At 52.5% G+C, this 17,881-nt stretch overlaps 6 protein-coding genes across 6 annotated transcripts; 3 read left to right on the top strand and 3 right to left on the bottom strand.

The window, feature by feature from the left end:
- Positions 1–1,606: 1,606 nt before the first annotated feature.
- Positions 1,607–3,669, bottom strand: SMAC4_08687 (uncharacterized protein; the record flags this gene model as incomplete). Its single annotated transcript, XM_003347364.1, has 3 exons — positions 1,607–2,444; positions 2,575–3,154; positions 3,474–3,669. 3 exons carry the CDS (start codon positions 3,667–3,669, stop codon positions 1,607–1,609), a joined length of 1,614 nt encoding a protein of 537 aa, XP_003347412.1.
- A 1,211-nt stretch (positions 3,670–4,880) lies between these two features.
- On the bottom strand, positions 4,881–6,757 carry SMAC4_08688 (uncharacterized protein). Its single transcript, XM_024655959.2, has 2 exons — positions 6,533–6,757; positions 4,881–6,459 (listed from the first exon to the last, which is right to left on the bottom strand). The coding sequence occupies exons 1-2, from the start codon at positions 6,706–6,708 to the stop codon at positions 4,887–4,889; spliced, it is 1,749 nt and encodes a 582-aa protein (XP_024511744.1). The 5' UTR covers positions 6,709–6,757; the 3' UTR covers positions 4,881–4,886.
- A 765-nt stretch (positions 6,758–7,522) lies between these two features.
- SMAC4_08689 (uncharacterized protein) lies at positions 7,523–8,132 on the bottom strand (the record flags this gene model as incomplete). Its single annotated transcript, XM_003347366.2, has 1 exon — positions 7,523–8,132. The coding sequence occupies one exon, from the start codon at positions 8,130–8,132 to the stop codon at positions 7,560–7,562; it is 573 nt and encodes a 190-aa protein (XP_003347414.2). The 3' UTR covers positions 7,523–7,559.
- A 1,689-nt stretch (positions 8,133–9,821) lies between these two features.
- On the top strand, positions 9,822–11,753 carry SMAC4_08690 (uncharacterized protein; the record flags this gene model as incomplete). The annotated part of the gene is made up of 2 exons (XM_003347367.2): positions 9,822–10,048; positions 10,102–11,753. The coding sequence occupies 2 exons, from the start codon at positions 9,822–9,824 to the stop codon at positions 11,546–11,548; spliced, it is 1,674 nt and encodes a 557-aa protein (XP_003347415.1). The 3' UTR covers positions 11,549–11,753.
- Positions 11,754–12,879: 1,126 nt separating this feature from the next.
- SMAC4_14144 (uncharacterized protein) lies at positions 12,880–13,053 on the top strand (the record flags this gene model as incomplete). Its single annotated transcript, XM_066091795.1, has 1 exon — positions 12,880–13,053. One exon carries the CDS (start codon positions 12,880–12,882, stop codon positions 13,051–13,053), a length of 174 nt encoding a protein of 57 aa, XP_065947838.1.
- Positions 13,054–15,692: 2,639 nt separating this feature from the next.
- On the top strand, positions 15,693–17,846 carry SMAC4_08691 (uncharacterized protein). Its single transcript, XM_003347368.3, has one exon. The coding sequence runs from the start codon at positions 16,149–16,151 to the stop codon at positions 17,700–17,702; it is 1,554 nt and encodes a 517-aa protein (XP_003347416.2). The 5' UTR covers positions 15,693–16,148; the 3' UTR covers positions 17,703–17,846.
- Positions 17,847–17,881: the final 35 nt, after the last annotated feature.

The raw sequence follows: 17,881 nt of genomic DNA, 5'->3' as shown, positions 1-17,881 counted from the left end.
GCCTTGCTACAGGTTCTGATCTGTGGAGGGCGCTCTCAATCATGATATGCTCAAATATTATGGCCTGTCTAGTATCTTATTTCTTTTATCAAATCCACTGCTTTAATTACACACTGATGACGCATGAGCCATGTGAGGTGCAATATTGCTCAACAGAACCCTACCCGTTACACATATCACAAGAATTACAGGTGCCTCCAGGGCGGCACGGTGCTATAGCTCACTGAGCTTTGGGTGACCTTTCAGATACAACCTGATTGTCACGAACATCATTTCCGTCTTAACAGTCGAGAGACCTGACGACGAAATATACACAGGACACTCGTCAATTACAACACAATCTCAAGCCAGTCAGAAGTTTTAAACTGTTTAGAACCATATAACTGATGTTACCTCTGCTCATTTGTCCATTTACGGTATTTCTGCCAGTCAGGGCAGAAGGTGCAAAGGTCTTTGCCATTCCGTAGCCAGGCAGTGCCGAGTGTTTTATCCGAACGATAACGAATGAAGCGATCTCCATCTTTTCCAAACGAAGGAGCAAGAGTTGCCCAGCGATTTTGGTCAGCAATGCCCTGCATTGCAGGCTGTTGTCCATCTGAATCCTCCTCGACGACGTCACTCAAATCAAGGAAGAAGGCCTTGGAGCAGATGTCGCGTTTATGATATAATTCGGATTCGGTTTCACTTATTGATGCAGAGTCCGTCGCCATTGTGTTATTGTTTGGCACAGTCGCTTCTCGCGGGACGATTGTTAATCCGCGTTCAGTTGCTGATGCCAATGTAGAAATCGCCGTAGGGGCTATGTCGATCGGCTCAACCCATTCGGCCAGTTCAAGGTGGATGACGGATGTATCTACCATGTCCACTTTCCTTGTGCCTAAACAAGGGCACTTTCTCAGGAAGCGCCCAAGTGTTGCTTTGGAAAGCGGCATCGCCGATTGCGCCCCGAAAGAGGTAGACAGCAGGTAAAACAAAGATTCTGAAGATGAAGCCAGAGCTGAAGGGCGAGAAAATGCAGAAGTGGCGGGCGAGAAGCTTCAGCACTTTCGGTTGCCAGGATCGGAAAGGAGGAATAGAGGCGGATAAAGGAAAGGGGATCTGGGACTTGGAGAACATGGAACTGATAAAGATCACATTGGCGTCGGGTAATCCAAGCAGTGAGAGTTCGTTTGTTTCACGTATTAACCGGCCCAGGCAGCTGCGAAGCCATCCTAACCTGGACGTACGAGGCAATTGAGAACTGTCATTTCCAGCGTTGATGTCCAAGGCGCCTGTGGTGTACACGCTAACTTTCTTTGCAAGCGTTTTGGCCGGGTACTGCTATGTACAGGTAGCAGGTGAACAACAGTACCTACGACAGCCACCCGCGGTTGCCAGCTGCCAATGAGTGGAACAGATACCTGCCACCGGCGGGAACACTCAACATTTCGATGCCTGGAATTAAATATCACTAACAATTCGACATCGACATTGGATTGCCCAGTCATAACGCCAAGCTCCCGTCCATGGAGGTACCGTCCCACATGCCCAACTGAATGCTAAAAGACTAATCACCATCAAGTAAAGGAAGGGAAGCCGACAAACGCTCTCATGTTCTCAACTTCCCCTACCCATCCCCGCCCCCCCTCCTCCACCCTGTGCCCCCTCGTCCCTCTCCCAAATCAAGTTCCTTCCCCATTTCCTGCCCAGGACCAATCCTGCCTTGCCCATCACCCTCTTTACCGTGCTCATCGCGCCCAGTACTCGTAGTCGGCCAACTACCACCAGCATCACTCCCAGCCTCGTCATCCTCCCACCGACTCCCATTCAAGCTGCTCAATCCCGTCATCCCCAACACCTCCTCCTCTTCCCTTCCCATTGGCCTGTGGCGATGACCTGTACTTTCACTTGTACTCCCATACCCCCCTTTTCCCGCTTTCCCTCTCCGTGGCGGCGGACTCGAGATCGTCGCCGGATGCTCAGACGAGAAATTGGTGTCCATGACAGTCTCATGGTCCCAATCCCTCATCTCCACGAACCCGAAACCCTGCGAATTCCTCCTTCCATGATTCCCACTCATGACACTCATTACCCCGCCGCTCATTCTCCTCCCTGCCCCCGCGGCTGCCTGGCCCAAACTTTCGGACAACCTCCTCTTCTTTTGCAGTCTAGCCCCGTTTCCATTGCGTCCCTTCATCTGTCGCTGGCGCTGCTTCAGCCTTCGTTCGTGCGGACTATCTCTATCGCCGGCGCCGGCGCCGTCTGCGGGGAGGTTGTTATCGTGGACAAGACGAGGTAGCAAGCGGGCGAGCAGAGGCTTAAGAGTCATGAGGCAGGCGATGGTGATGGAGACGTTGAGCTCGACGGCGGACCAGCAGGTTACGGGGGCGTTGTCGTAGGAGGGGTCCGTAGAGGTGGCGGAGAGTTTGAGGGAGTAGAGGCGGATGATGGAGACTATGCAGATGCTAACACAACACAATACAACACGCAGAGGTGGGTATTGATTAGCCATGGTAGTGGAAGGTAAAGAAGGGAAGGCAAACAAAATCCAAGTGAAAACAGCAAAAACAAAAAGAATTGGGGAAAAAATCTCACAAAAAACCCACCCCAAAAACCCCAAACAACCACCCCCTCTCCTTCCTCCCTAAGCTCTTCATGCCTCTAACCACCGGGAACGGCAACGCCCAAATGACAAAGTCCGTGGCAATGTTGACGCTCGCATCAGCCAGGTACTTTTGTTCCTTGTTGAAGCACCAACCTTCTGTTGCAGCACCAGTACTATCACCATCACCATGTCCGTTTCCGTTTCCATTTCCGTTTCCCTTTGCCGTTGTCGGATCATCAGACTCAGACCGAGACTCAGAGAAAGAAGAAGAAGGTGTCCAGCTCATTGAAATCGGGTAGCAGAAAAAGACGCATGTCAAGACGTTGTAGACACCAATTATCGAGACGACGACGATCATGCACCAGGAGATGCGGCGGACGGTGGTGGAGATGTGGAAAATGTCGGTGAACATGAGGAGGATGGAGAGCTTGGTGAGGGTGGCGGTGATGTTGTAGATGATTATGTTGATGTAGACTACCTGGGCTCCGGTTGGTGTTAGTTGGACGACAGAAGAGGCTATATGAGGATGTGATGGCGGTGGTGGTGGTGGTGAGGAAGTCGAAGGGCATACTTTCAACATAGGAACCTCCTCTTCTCGAGGGTTCTCCCAGATATGTTTCCCGAGTCCATGATCAACCTCTGTTGTCGGCGTTAGTAAGTAAATATGTCAGTCTGTGGAGTGTGGAGTGCTTTTACGATGGATGGACACGGTACAGTCCTCAGGAGGTCAGACGGATTTCTTGCAGTGGAATTAAGAAAAAAGAAACGTACGAAGACCATGAGTTACGGTGGTGGCTACGGAGAATAACTACAAATTGACGGGCAGCATCTATTAGTCTCTTCACTTTTGGGATCCGACTTCGTCATAAATGTTGAGGTTCACAGCAACAGCAATAAATTGTCTGACAAGAATCACATGTTACGAAGTTACGTACAAGAGCAGCAGCGATAACCCAATCCGAAGGTCTCAGAACCCGACACAAGTATCCCCTCGAAATAAAACGAAGGACGACTGTCGTAGCGGCAATGAAAAGCGTTATGAAGGAACATGCAAAGACACCAGCGCCACGAGACGACCACGTCATGACTGGCTGCGGTGATATGTCGGCTGCTTCTTCCAGTGCCGCCTTTCTCCTCGTTATTGCTTAATGCCGGTGTGTTTCTGAGAGCTCGCGAGGACGACGTGCAACATTGGACTTGTCGTTGTCGATGACCGAGGAGACGGCCGAGACCGGTTTCTCTCTCGGCTTCGCATGCGTCGTTCTTGTTGCAATGCCTCGTCACCGTTCCGGAGCCGGATGACGGACCGGGGATAAGGAAAATCGGAGAATCAAGTTTGTTGTGTTTCCCCGGGGCCCCTTGGTTCAAACGGCCTTGCAGGCTCCTTGCAGCAACGAAGCAACGAAAGAGTCTCGGCGACCTGAGCGACCGCCAACGTTTGAGAAATAGAGTGACAAAAACAATGTTTTGGTCAAAACAAAAAAAAAAAGACAAGACAGGTAACAAAAGGTTGAAAAAAGGAGGTGAAGAAAACCCAGACCCAGACCCAGACCTAGCTAGATCTGTCCGCTACAAGACCCCTATCCCACCGAACGGTCACCAAAAAAGATTCCCTGTCACCAACTGGCCAGCCAACCACAAGTGCCGAAAGGCGGACAGGGATTGATTCTCAATCGGCCCTTGAGAGCTCGACCGAGACCGCGAGGCGCGCCAATCGTTTTTCGTTGTGATAACGGCTTGATAGGGGCATGGGGCCGAGATTACGGCCGCGTTCGCTGTTCTGAACACGGCTAGCCCGATGCGGCGGAAAACGGCGCTTGCTCCGGTCCGCTTACTCGGTCGGGAAATGGGGTCCGGGGTGAAGGCGGCGGCCAAGAGAGGAAGGCTTATGGAAGTTGTGGAGATGGTGGGAATGGGATAATCATCGCCGAGAGAACGGATGTATAAGACGAAGCAAGGGAGGTTGTCGACAGAAGCAGTAATCATCATGAACTTTTGTTTGTCAGGAGAACCGGGGAGACTCATGTTAAAAGCTTCGTCCGTCGAGCTGGAACCGACACATTGGTAACAGACAAGGCTCCCTTGAACAATATGCTTGCCTTTGATACTCCACCGCCTGTCGGGTGTTGGTCTGTTTCACACGAATTTCAAATCTTTAAGTCAACCATTCGCAGACGAAGATACCGAGTTTCACCCTGACCGCGTGTTGGCACATCATCGCCCTACGAGCCGGAAGCTTAACATTAATTCACCTGATGTCCTGTTTTATTCAGCCTTTTTACGCACAAAATCATTTCATCACTTACGCCCCAGCGCTCATGGTCTGCAGCTTGTACTGCTCGTCGCCCTTCTTCCTCTCTTCCTCGATGATCTCCTGCACCGACTTGGATCCCGTGCTGACCCCATAGTACTTCTCGGCCAATTCGATGCAGCGCAGATTGGCGGCGAGCTTGTTCATGGTCTCCATCCACTCCTCAGTCTTCTCACTGTCGAACACAATACCACCACCCGCCTGCAGGTAAGCAACCTTATTCTTAACCAGCATGGTGCGGATAGCAATGCAAGTATCCATCTGTCCTTCGGTCAGGAAGGTTGTAAGAGGGGCGTCGCCCTCACCGCCCTCCGTGCGAACGACATCATAGGCGAACCAACCGGCAGCGCCAGCATAGATGCCACGCTTCTCCTTCTCCAAGTCGTAAATCAGCTCCATGGCACGAATCTTGGGCGCGCCTGACACGGTACCGGCGGGGAAGATGGAGCGCATAGCGTCCCAACGGGTGCATTCGGGTCGCAGCAGGCCGGAGACCTCTGAGGTAATATGCTGGACGTGAGAGAAGCGATCGATACGCATGAGGCGGTCGACCTTGACCGTGGACGGGTGACAGACACGGTTGACATCGTTGCGGGCCAGATCGACCAACATGACGTGCTCGGCGCGGTCCTTGGTAGAGGCCAGCAGTTCAGCCGCAAGCGCGTCATCCTCTTCCGAGTTGAGGCCACGCTTGATGGTACCAGCAATGGCATGGTTGACGATCTTGGGGCGAGAGCGGGCCTCGGCAGCGCTATAGCCGAAACGAGTATCCTCGGGAAGGTTGGCATAGCCGTCGGTCTTCATCAAGCATTCGGGCGAGGCGCCAACAATGTGGAAATCGGAGCACGAGAGAAAGAAGAGGTATGGCGAGGGGTTGAGTGTGCGCAGAGTACGGTAGATGTTGAAGGGGTGTAGGCTGGTGCTGCGAGAAAAGCGCTGAGAGGGGACGGCCTGAATGATGTCACCCTTGACGATGTTCTTCTTGAGCTCCGTCACAAACGTCTCGTAACCGTGGCGTCCAACGTTGGAAGCATATGTCTGGTCGGAGGCGGGATCACTCTCGAGCGTGGGGGGAAGCGGCGTCTCGGGCTGGTTAACCACATCGAGGGTCGAGCGAATCTTGTCGCAAGCCGCGTTATATGCCGCCTCGAAGTCGCCGGAGGGGTCTTCGGGAAGTCTGACATGGGTGACGAGGGTAAAGGCGGAAGAAAAGTGGTCGAAGGCGACTACGGTATCGTACAGCATGAAAAGGGCCTCGGGAATATGCAGGTTGTCCTTGAGTTCGCGGCCCTTGACCGTCTTGGGCTCGAAGTACTTGATGCAGTCGTACGAGATGTAGCCGACAGCGCCGCCGGTCAGCTTGGGTAGTCGGAGGGCGGGAATGCTGAGGACCTTGTCCTTGGCGAGCTCCTGCTCGAGGGCTCTCATGGGATCGCCGACATCTTGGTAACCGGGGCCAGTCGCGAGGACCTTTCGGGGGTCGGCTCCAATGAAGCTGTAGCGGCCGACTGTCTCGGTGCTGCCAGTAGCGCTCTCGAGGAGGAACGAGTATTCAGCTGTCGCTCTAGCGGAGTGAGTCAATTGAGCTATCCGGGACGGGACACAAGGCGAGGGAGATGTTTGGAAGCAAGACGCACCCTTTGGAGAGCTTGAGGTAGATGGCCGAGGGCGTCAAGAGGTCGGCAGGCAGGGAGATGCAGAGGGGGAGAAGGGTGGGCCTTGGGGATGTTGTCGATGTTGCGGATGCTTGGCATGTCTGGTCGAAGAGCTTGCGCGCGTCCTCCAGGGACGGCTTGATATCGAGAGCAGCCATCTTGAACTGTCACGTCAAAGCAAAAAAAGGAGGAAACGGGAACAGAAGGGGATTCCCTGGGTGGAATTGCACAAGTGGAAAGTGGAAAGAGCCAGTGGATTTGGCGAGAGGCAGATGTCAAAGTGACCGATCGCGGACGCTGTCGCAACCGTCAGGGTGGCAGCTTCCCTCGCTATAATTTTCACCGCCTGCCGCGTTAGTGACTCACGGAGTGGAGCTTCCCGCCAAAAGGTGCCGGAACGGCGGGGTCTGTTCCTGCTTGAATGCAACCTTGACGGTCGATAAGCTGATAAAGGCCCACGTCAATCAAGCTGTTAGTGTACGCGCATATTAGAGCCTTGTCTGCTAACTTGGCCGATACATTCAGAGGTCGCTTTATTGATGATATTGGAGGACCATTCCGGCTTCCGAGTAACCAAAACAGAACTCCTTTTGTCTTCTTCTGACTATCAAGATATAGCAACGGGATAGATTCGTAAAGCCATTTCTTCACTCACCGTTGTCCATTTATTCATAGGAATAACTCCTCACCAGAGTTGCACGGGAACATGCCTAACGATAATAACCTCTGATATCCACTCTCATCAACTCCAATTCACTTCAACTTTCCAGCGTGTTTCAAAATATGTTCATTATTCATGCCGTAGGTATTGTCCCAAGGGGGTATAATATATATCAGTGAATGGGAAAAAAGCGTTAATGTCGTACAATCGTCCATATCGTCGCCTCTTCCACCCGGTCACTCTTCCGTCCGTTGGTAGTGGCCTTAATGCTCCGTCTCATCAATGCTCCCTTTCCCCATATTCAAATGCTCTCATCCACCCATGCACTCCCATTTCATTTCGTTTCCCTTAATACCTCGACACACTCCGGCTTCGACTCCTCCTAGCGCTCCTCCCCCTCCGATCGTCATACACGTACTTCGGCTCGGCCACCACAACCGGCACCTCGCGCATCGACGACCTTCTCGAATGGCTCCTATGCCTAGAATGACCGCGGCCACGGCTATGCGAATGCCTCACCCCGCCCACATGTCTGGGCGGATACTCGTCCCTCACGCCATGGTACCAAGCCTTGCCGTTGGGCTTGTCGTCTGTTGGTGGAGCGCCCAGGTTGGAGCAGCTGCGGATGATCCAGATGAGGAGCAACAGGCCGGCAATAGAGCCGATGACGATGCCCGCGATGGCACCGCCGCTCAGAGTTGAGGCATCAGTGGGGTCGTCGTCGTCATCGTCGGCGGCTTGGACGACTGTTACTGTGGCGGCGGGTGGTGCGTCTTGCCGCCTGGTGATGGGACTGAGAGTTCTGGTTGGGTGGATGGCTTCGACTCCCTGTAGGGCTGGGTACACGACCCGTTTGAAGATGATGTTTTCGAACTTGTCGATCGTTGAGGCGGGTATGTGTGGGAGTGGTAGGGGAGCCATTGTGGACGATTTGTTTTGAATCGTGAAGTTGGATATATTTTCACTGATCAGTTTTTGCTAGGATGTGAAGGCTGCCGGTAGAAGACTCTGTAAAGACCCCTGAGAATACGAGGTGACTGAGGATTAGTTATAAAGGTCCTTCGCCTTTAAGGGTATGTGTGTCCCTGGCATTTCAGAAATCAAGAGTTCTTTTCCATGACTGCACGATGTGCACATGTTTGCCGGCTTTTCCAGTCTCATGTTGAAGGGCAGTTGGGGCTGGGAGCTGGTGATGTAATTGTACATGATGGAGGGCATCTTGTTTAAAACTGGTTAGCATCTCCCGACGATATTTTTGTTTCGGCTTTTGCGTGAGTGTCAGGCCTGGCTTCTGAATGGTTCATCACCAAAACATGGCTGGAAACACGCATGGCTGGGCCCGACATCCACGTGTAGCCCGGATGTCGATCATGGCGAGACTTCCTCGGCTTGCAGGTGTGTAAACAACTGCTTAATGGGAGACAACGGGGGATCATAGGATTCTCTCTCCCTTGAAACCGATGGAGAATAACTATTCTCAACGTGTAATTTGAGTGCGCAAATTGGTACTCTCTCCATCATCCGCATCGCGATTCCACGAAGTGAAGCATGTTTGCCGGGGTCACAATTCGTCATCAGGAAGGGAAAGAGTGAGTGAAGACATTCCCTGATTGAGCCATTGGCTCCTTCGGGAATGGGATTTGATGACATTGAATAGGAATGAACAGGTTCGATGATGGAAGTCGTTCGGCGCGCCTTCTTTAATGGTGTGAGGTCGCGACGGACGGTTTTGTCCGGCGGATGCATCATGATGTCATTTTTATTGGCACAAATTTCCCCACCGTTCGCGAACCCCTCACGGGCCACAGCACCCACTGTTTCGCTCTTTCCACTTTTGACGTTCTTCTTGCCTTTCTCTCACAATGGAATGTCGACGGTCGCTGCCATTTTGCCATCATGTCGAGACTGCAATGCTAGAACACCACCAAAAACTTGTGTTCCTGATGATCGGCAGGAACCAAAATCTCTCATTGGATTTCTCCTTGTCCCATTCCTTCCTTTTCCTGTCCATCAACATTTGACTAGAGTCGTGCCCTGGAGCGCGGTTTAAGCACGTTCAGTCATCATTAACAGAGGCTGGTGCAAGTGGTGGGGGCGCACTAACAGAAATTGGTGCCGGTGCACGAAATTCTGTCGTGTTCTCGCGTCACAGTGCAACCTCAATCTCGCCCGGCTCCCGACGGCCGATCTCCAACGTCTTCCGGACTTCTTGTTCCCGGATCCGGGCCCGAAAAGGACTGACAAAGGACAGGACTCTGTGGGTCCCTATACCGAACCACCGCATCAGCCACACCAGTTGTGATTGTGCCTTTCATCTCATGTCGCTTTGTCCCTTTCATCTCATGTCGCTTTGTCCCTGACTGTTAACATGATTGGCCTTTTCTGCGGCTTGACCAGGGCGAGGTAAACCCAACTGCTAACAAGCTACAACAACAATCGCAACTTGGTTTGCTTGTTGTTATTGTGCGCTGAAAGTTCATGACGTATCTAGGGATGTAATGGTGAACGATGGCCTCAATCAAAGACTCAGGCCGGTGCGGGCGCCCACCTTCAACTCTTCTTCGCTACTTCAATCTAAAAGCATAGCTCAAAAATACTCCCGGAGTGATCATGAGTCTGGGAGATAGCATTATACAGCGTGCTCTCATCATGTATCATAAGCTGAGCACCGTCACAAAAGCGACAGTCGCCATTTCGATCGCCCTCATCCTGTACAGACTGTTGTTCCGACATGAGTCTACCAGACGCAAGGAGCTGCCAGCTTGGGGCCCCGTTGAGATGGCGCTGGTCATGTCCTTGCTGGATGGACCACGTAACGGTATCGTCTATCGTATCTTGTAAGTATGCCTAGTTTATGGTCTTTACATCCACTAACGTCGCATCTTCCAAGTTTCGCGCTTCGCCGATACGGTGGCTCGTTCTACGGCATCTCATCAGCAAATCAGACTCTCATTGGGTATGAAGACGTCGATCGCCTGTTCTCGTCGCAGATGAACCACGCCCTCAGCATAGAGTGGCATGGATATGGCCTCTTCCTCCGATTCTTCGGTTTTCCCGACACACCAGCCTTGAGGAAGAAGGTCGAAACCACGTTCAAACCATGGCACTCTCCAGTTGAAAGAGTCTTCAATAACGAGGCTGGTGCTGCTGCGGCCTTTGAGAGGGGCAATCTTCCCAAGATGGTGTCCAAATTCGTCAGTTTCAGCATGGAGAAGGAGAAGATGAAGAGATGGGAACTCCGTGCCGATACCAAGGTCATCAAACCCGAAGACAACAGCGGGGAAGAGGGAGCAGTCGAAGCTAATCTCTCAGCTCTGATCATGGACTTTGGGGCTTGCTTCACCATTCCACCCATATTCGGACACGACCTGCTGGATCGCAACCCGCATCTCCTGGAAGATATCTGGAAGTTCGATCATGTTGTTCCGCTGCTGTTCATCAACATGCCAACATGGGTTCCGTTGAAGGTCATGAAGGAGGGCATAGAAGCTCGGAAGCGGCTGCTGGACGGAGTCGAATCCTTCTCTCGACGGGTCACCCAGTTGCAGCTAGGAGAGAAGATTGACGACGGTGCTGACTTGTCGGACGTCAGCGATGTTGTCTTGGAGCGCAATACCGCTCTCAAACGGAATGAGTGGTCGTACAAAGAGCGTGCCGCCTCCGAGCTGTTGGTTCTCTTTGCCAGCAACACCAACACCCAACCAGTCCTATTTTGGTTGGTTCTGTACATCTACTCCACGCCAGGACTGGTAGACACACTCCGCGAGGAGGTTGCGCCCTTTGTCACTCTCACAAGCTCGGCCAACAGGAAAGACATCAATGCCATCGATACTTCAGGGTTGTCCCGCGAGTGTCAACTCCTCAAGTCTGTCATCCTCGAAACCCTCCGTCTTGCCTTTGGCGCAGTCTCAACTCGCTTCGTCAAAAGCCCCATCACCGTCCAAGATGGCAAGCACACGCACAAGCTCCATCCAGGAACCTTCCTGTCTGTTCCTCACTCTTTCTCCCAGCGGGACCCGTCCATGTACCCCGACCCAGACAAGTTCGTCCCCGATCGCTTCCTCGAGACGGATCCCTCGTCCGGCAAATTGGTTGCCAAGTACGGAAAGCTGAGGCCGTGGGGCGCCGGAGCGAGTATGTGTCGGGGACGACTGTTTGCTGAGAAGGAGCTGATGGCTATTGGCGCGGCGCTGGTGATGCTGTGGGATATCAGCCCTGCTGGTGGTGGTGAGTGGAAGATACCTGAGATGCTGGGTGGGCCGGGGCCGGTGAAGCCGAAAGAGGAGGTGAGGGTTGTCATCAGGCGGAGGGTGTTTGACGGTGTTCCTTTGGAGTAAACGTATCAGTATCTAGTGCCAAGAGGGCTCATGCCATCCTTCTCAGGTACACCTCCAATGTTGCTTTGGAAGGATTGCGGGGTACACACCATTAATCCATCACTCAGGTACCCCAATACGTTCTATGTTCTGCTATTCCCTTTAGACGTTTATCACATGGCAGTTTGGCGCCATTGCTTCCTTTACGTCGTTTATGCCAATGAAGACATCTTGTGGGCTGATGCTCGCTAGGTACGCTAGAGGAGTGTCTTTGTCGCAACCCGCAATGTAGAATGTAGATACAGCGAATGCCTTGAAAATGCCATCCCTGGAATTGAGCCTGGTTGGTGATGCACTTTTGTTTAGCCTTTGTGCCACGCTGATGGAGGGTGTGATGGGTTGGTGTGAGGAAAGGCATCAGGTCGGACCCAACAGTCGTTATGACATTCAGATAGCCGCAGAGCTGCGGGGCAACATTGGAGTCTTGATGCCTCTGTCGTTCTTTGAAGAAGAACACGGCGATGAAGTTCTCAAATAATTTTCCGTGCTGTTGTCGCATTTCATGATGGCGATTCTGTTAGTTCTCCTGTCTTGCAAGCCATTGAAGCGTCAGCTGGCTTCTATAGCCCTCGACTTTCATGATCTGTTGGCTGGGTGTTCAAGCAGATCCGAAACCGTTCAAGGCCTTCCGAAACAAAGATATGACCGCAGTTTGCTGAACAGACGAACAATATTGGACGCGCGATGATCTTCCCCAACAGATAATGAACCCAACATGGAGAGCCCCATCTCAGATGACCGAGCAGAACTCATTGTTGGGCGAGTCCTGATGATGTTGTTCTCGACCACCGGTCGCCAACTGAACATGACGACAATGAACCCAACATTGACAGTTCTCAGATGATCGAACAACGCTCATCTTCGGGCATTCAGGCTCATGATACGCAAGGATTCAAGAGTATAAGAGACTCGACCGACGCCATGGGATGATACGACTGAATAGCATCAGCAACCGCCACCACTTCTTTCCATACATTGAAGCAGGCCTTCGATCAAGAACCGCATCATCAACCACCAACACTCACTTCACGTACGTTGAAGCAGGACATCGACCAAGACCACTCAGGCAGTCGGTCAAACCTTTCCAGTCCCATCCCACAAGAACCGTCCAAAGCCAAAGCCAAAGCCTAGGTATCCACGTCAAAGCAGCGTCTGGTTGTCCCAGCGTCAAATCACTGCACGAAGAGGAACATATCTAGGCCGCTGCTGTGAATACACATCCCCTAAGGTACATCCATCAACCACCACAAAGCTCCGATACTTCAGGAGAGGTTACCTAGGCATAAGCAACAATGTGCTATCAGGTGGTCAAAGTTTACTCGGTGTGCAAGTGCGTCTACCGCGAGCATGCCGTTGATCGATGCGCGGCATATGGGACACCTGGCCATCGTCCTAAGAGGAGGGAGGTGTTGGTTGGAGACTCATGCGACCTTCACTCGAGCCGCAGCGGATATTCCTACAAATAGGTAGAGCCGGGTCTCTGCCATACTGCCCGTGCCCGCTCTTAGTCAACAACAGTGTTGATCGGTGAGACCGGGGGGCATTTTCTTGGTTATTGGGTGGGGCCTAGGATCAGGAGTCTTCGGATGGAGTCATGGAGAAGACCTGGTGTACTACCGAGGGGGTATTGAAAGATGGAAGGCGTATTGGATGGTGGAACTGGCTTCAGCTGGATTGGCCTTGTTGGTATTGACGATGAACTGATGGAAGACAAGGTGTGTTATGGTGGCTTTGGATAGCTGGATGAGAACGCAGTAAAGGATGGAATGGGACAGGCTTTACCTCTGTTTGCGATCGGGCAGAGATGATAGAAATACCTAGGCTGCTGGCAGCCGCGAACAACAATGATAGCTTGTCTCTCATCTTCGTGAAGCCCACTGATCCAACTGGAGGTTGTAGCTTTAATCTCCACTTTGACGGTCTGCGGGAATCGTCAATGAAGAGGCCCCCCCAAGTGCACCATCCTTGTCTTTACACGTACTCAAAAATCACCCGAAGGCGGGTATAAAGACACTCGATGATACTCCCCCGTCTGACGGTGCTCTTGGAAAAAAAGAGTAACTCATGAATAAATGATAAACTTAACCTCCTGTCACCTTAACCTCCTGGTAAGTCCAAAGAATAATGACCGGTTCTTTTCTCGTACGTTGTTGCTTGCTTTGGGGCGCAGAGATATCCCGAGTAGTTAAGGTTGAGAAAGAAGATATGCCAGCAAGAATGTCAGGAGAGGAAAACTGATTATACATTGCGTGATCTTGAGCAAGGGACAGAAGGAGGGTTTGTTCTGATTTCGGTGATATTGGGCGGGCGTGTATGTGCCTGACAAAGTGTACCTGATGTGTTGAGCACGCGCTTCACCTCGTGATAATAAGCATTGCCGATGTCTTGGAACCTCAGGGTCCCGTGTAGTTGAAAAGCCGTGGTGCGCCTAGCGGCTCTCAAGTCTGATGCCGATAAAACCAACCTTGTATTGACGTTCAGCGGCTCAACCTACTACTACCCATCAACCCACCTGATCTCTATGCTTTTTCCAAGGTCGTCGCTGGATGCAGCAGGTAACGGCAATCTTCATGGGGACTGTACACCGCCCACTTTGCAATTTTTGGAATTCGCAAAAGGGTCCGTCTTCATCTCCCCTTTCTCTGTTCCTTCCAAATCCCTACCCCTTTTGTCATGCGCTTCAGCAGCAGCTATGTACCATGCCATTGCAACCATAGCACCAACAAACATTTTTGCAGTCTGAGCAAACTAATGAAAGAAGTAACCTAACTAATGACAAGCAAACACAGTACGCGGAGCACGCAGAATGTGATTGACCAACGTCGGTAGTAGCAGTGATCCGTTGGGATTTTGCATGGTCTGGATTGCAGAAGCAGAAGGAATGGCAGGGACCGAGCAGCTTGCCGTTGCTCTCGGGCGAAGTTGATAAAATACGAGGTTCCCCCCAAGTGTTGAATGGGATGGAAGTTGCGGTGCAGTTGGTCTCGTCTCGGTGCAGTTGGTCTCGTCTCGAGGTGAAGTTGAGAATTTGAGGCAGGAGCAATGGGTGGTCGCCATCTCGCATCGTCGGCTGTTGGCTCCAAAGACACTCAGCGAGATGGAAGGAACTGAAAGCATATGACCCTCAAGGTTCGCACTTGGTCTGGCCAATTGAGGATTTGAGGTACGACGGGAGTCCAGGTGTTTTTCCCGACTTTTCGCTTCTCGCATCCTGAGCCAACGAACTGACTGGAACTTCACCTAAAATCTTTTCGGTCGCCGACGTTGAAGTAAACGAGCCCAGATAAGAACTTTGCATATGTCTACAAGCATCCAAGCGACCAAGCCACCCGAAAAAGGCCCACCGCGAATTAGCCTGTAGGTCTAGGGTCCAGGTACAGGTGTCACCTTGGCCTCCACTATAAGCCCTAGCAATGCCAACTCCGAGAGGATTCAGGAACAAAAGGGACGGTCCGAGAACCGGGTGGATTCCAATGTGTAAAATACGATAATTCGACGTTTCACACAGGACGAGACCGTACATAATTCGGGTGATGGTGGTGCCGAGGAATGAGCGTTGAGAAGCACCGCCGAGGCAGGATTTTGTTTCCCGTCGGGTATCATCGAAACACTTCCAGGCTGCTAATTGACAGCACGGCACAACGGCACAGAACCGGTTCACAGTAGCCATTTGCAGCAGCAATGCCAGGGGAAGAGCTCCAGTAGGGCTGTGTCAAACGTCTAGCGCCGCATTCGGCTCGTCGTTAGAGTTCCCTCAGCGTCACCCTGACCGTCCATCGCGGCTGACAATGCATGATTCCAATCTTGCCCTTATAGGAAGGATTTGAGCTAAGCCGCCAATCAGGTCGAATTAATTGGTGTGTCGCAACATTCTGTGCAGCCTTGGGGACCAACCAACGCCTTGGCGAGAGCGGATGGTGGCATGTGCCGCTCCACTGTTTTGAAGTCACACTGGCTGCTGCCTTGCAACGCAGGGATGGGGAAAAAACAATGCTTGGGTAAAGTTTTGTTGAAACGTGAGGCGGGAGGGAAAATGGAAGTGATGGGCTGTGTGGCCACAAAAGGAGCGTCATTGGCAATTGCGCCTGGCCCGTTGACCAGCATCTGATCTCCTCGCAAATATCCGACGATGGTATCGACCTGTCAGCTTCATTAACGGAACCAAAAGAACCCGGGGACCGCCATCTGTCAAAAACCGTTGGATAAACCTTGGGTGGCTTGCATTCTACATACCTTCCATCAAACTTCCATTCCAGTCGTCGACTTATACTTCCATTGGGTTTGTGTGCCGTACCACCCCACGGTCATCCCGGTCGTTCTTTGTCAGATTGCTCAAACTTTCACCCCTCCCTTCCTTCTTTGTCGGTCATTGTTTGCGCCTCAGCTTGACGAGGGGATTTTTGTGGTCCAACCTCGGGGCGAACCGCTTTATTGTTGGCCGTGGCTTGTCATCCCATCGACATCACATTGGTATCACCTTCCTCCCGCACTTGACGCACCTTTCTCCCAACGAACCACATGAAATACACCTTCGTCTCACAACCACCGAACCCTTCAGTGGATGGCCAAACTCGGCGGCCGCCTGATTCCAAACTCCAAGATGCTCGTCACCATGCCGAGTCAGCGCAAGCTGTTCACCATCATCCTTGGCGTGTGCGCCTTCAGTCTCATCCTGCTGGTCGTCCACTCGCCCGCCACCCTCAACAAGCTACCCGTTCCTCACGCGCTCAAGCCCTCCCACGATGACAAGGCACCAGAAAATGAGCCCAAACCGATATACAAGTCGCCCCCAAAGTTCAAACCGCCTCCGATCAAGGACAACTTCCCCCTCCTCTCGTCAGAAGGCAAGAACAAAACGCCCCCGATCCCCTCCTGGAACGTGGCCCCCAAGGACCTCTGGACGCAATACAACCTGCCCATCGCGCCCCCCTTGCTCATCGGCTTCACGCGCTCCTGGCCCATGCTGCAGCAGACGGTAGTCAGCTACATTACAGCCGGCTGGCCCGCCTCTCAGATCTTCGTCGTCGAGAACACGGGCACTCAGCAAGCCAACGCACGCGGGCAGCTGTCCCTCCAAAACCCCTTCTACCTCAACCACACGGTCCTGAAGGACATCTTGGGGGTGAACGTCATCCAGACGCCCACGCTCCTCAACTTTGCGCAGCTCCAGAACTTCTTCCTCGCTCAGAGCTACGAGCACCAATGGCCTTACTACTTCTGGTCGCACATGGACGTGCTCGCCTTCGCGCACGAGGACGGAAACGAAAAGAACAACGCCAAGTGGAACGAGGAAGGATACAAGTCGCTTTATGCCATGGCACTGACTGTGCTTAAAGACGCCCGGGACAACGATCCGAGATGGGGCATCCGCTTCTTCGCGTACGATCATCTGGCACTCGTCAACCGGGAGGCGTACGAGGATGTGGGAGGGTGGGATACGCTGATCCCGTACTATATCACCGACTGCGACATGCACTCTCGCCTGACGATGCGCGACTGGACCATGAAGGACGCGAGATGGATCGGCCAGATTTGGGACGTCAGTGTCGTGCTGGATGATCTGAGTGTTTTGTACAGGGTGGATGGTCTGACGCCGTCCTTTACTGATCCGAATCCGCCGCCGCCTGCTGCCAAGAAGGGCTGGTGGAAGAAAGACGGAGAGGAGGAAGAGGTGAAGAAGAAGCAGAAGAGGCAGGAGGTTGTTGCTCCTAGGGGCAGCAGGGGCGTGAAGGAGGCCTTGATGATCAAGCGGGAGGATGAGAAGCAGTCCCAGGAGCAGATGAAGGAGGGGGAGCACAAGGAGGGGGAGCACAAGATGGGTGAGCTAGAGAAGTGGAAAGCGCTCATGGCGACTGCCGACAAAATGTTCCACTACAAGCATGACAGCGAGCGCGGCCGCAACACATGGCAGCTGGGCCAGCAGGGTGGACAGGGAGAGCCGTTCTACTATCCCGCAGAAGGAATAGCGAGGGGCATCGAGCTCCTCACCGAGACCGGCAAGGTAATTTATAGCGAGAAATGGGGCCACAAGGACTGTGCACTGATCACGAAAGCCCGCCTGAAATTCGATGATCAGTGGATGGTGAAGAAGGACTGGGGACCGTTTAGCAAATAAGCGCTGGGTAGAGGTCTGTAACAGGATAGCTTATATAGAGTTTTGTAATTTGTCATGATTGGGAGGGAGAATACCCTTGGAAAATAGTATGTAATTTCAGATCAGGAACAAAACAACCGACGGAGGAAGCAAGTGAACATGAAGCGAGGCGGGAGAATGTACTAGGTTGGCACAAAGCA

Source organism: Sordaria macrospora, chromosome 7 (assembly GCF_033870435.1).
Source record: "Sordaria macrospora chromosome 7, complete sequence".
Classification (NCBI taxonomy): Eukaryota; Fungi; Ascomycota; class Sordariomycetes; order Sordariales; family Sordariaceae; genus Sordaria; species Sordaria macrospora.
This window is presented reverse-complemented; position numbering and strand designations above follow the sequence as displayed.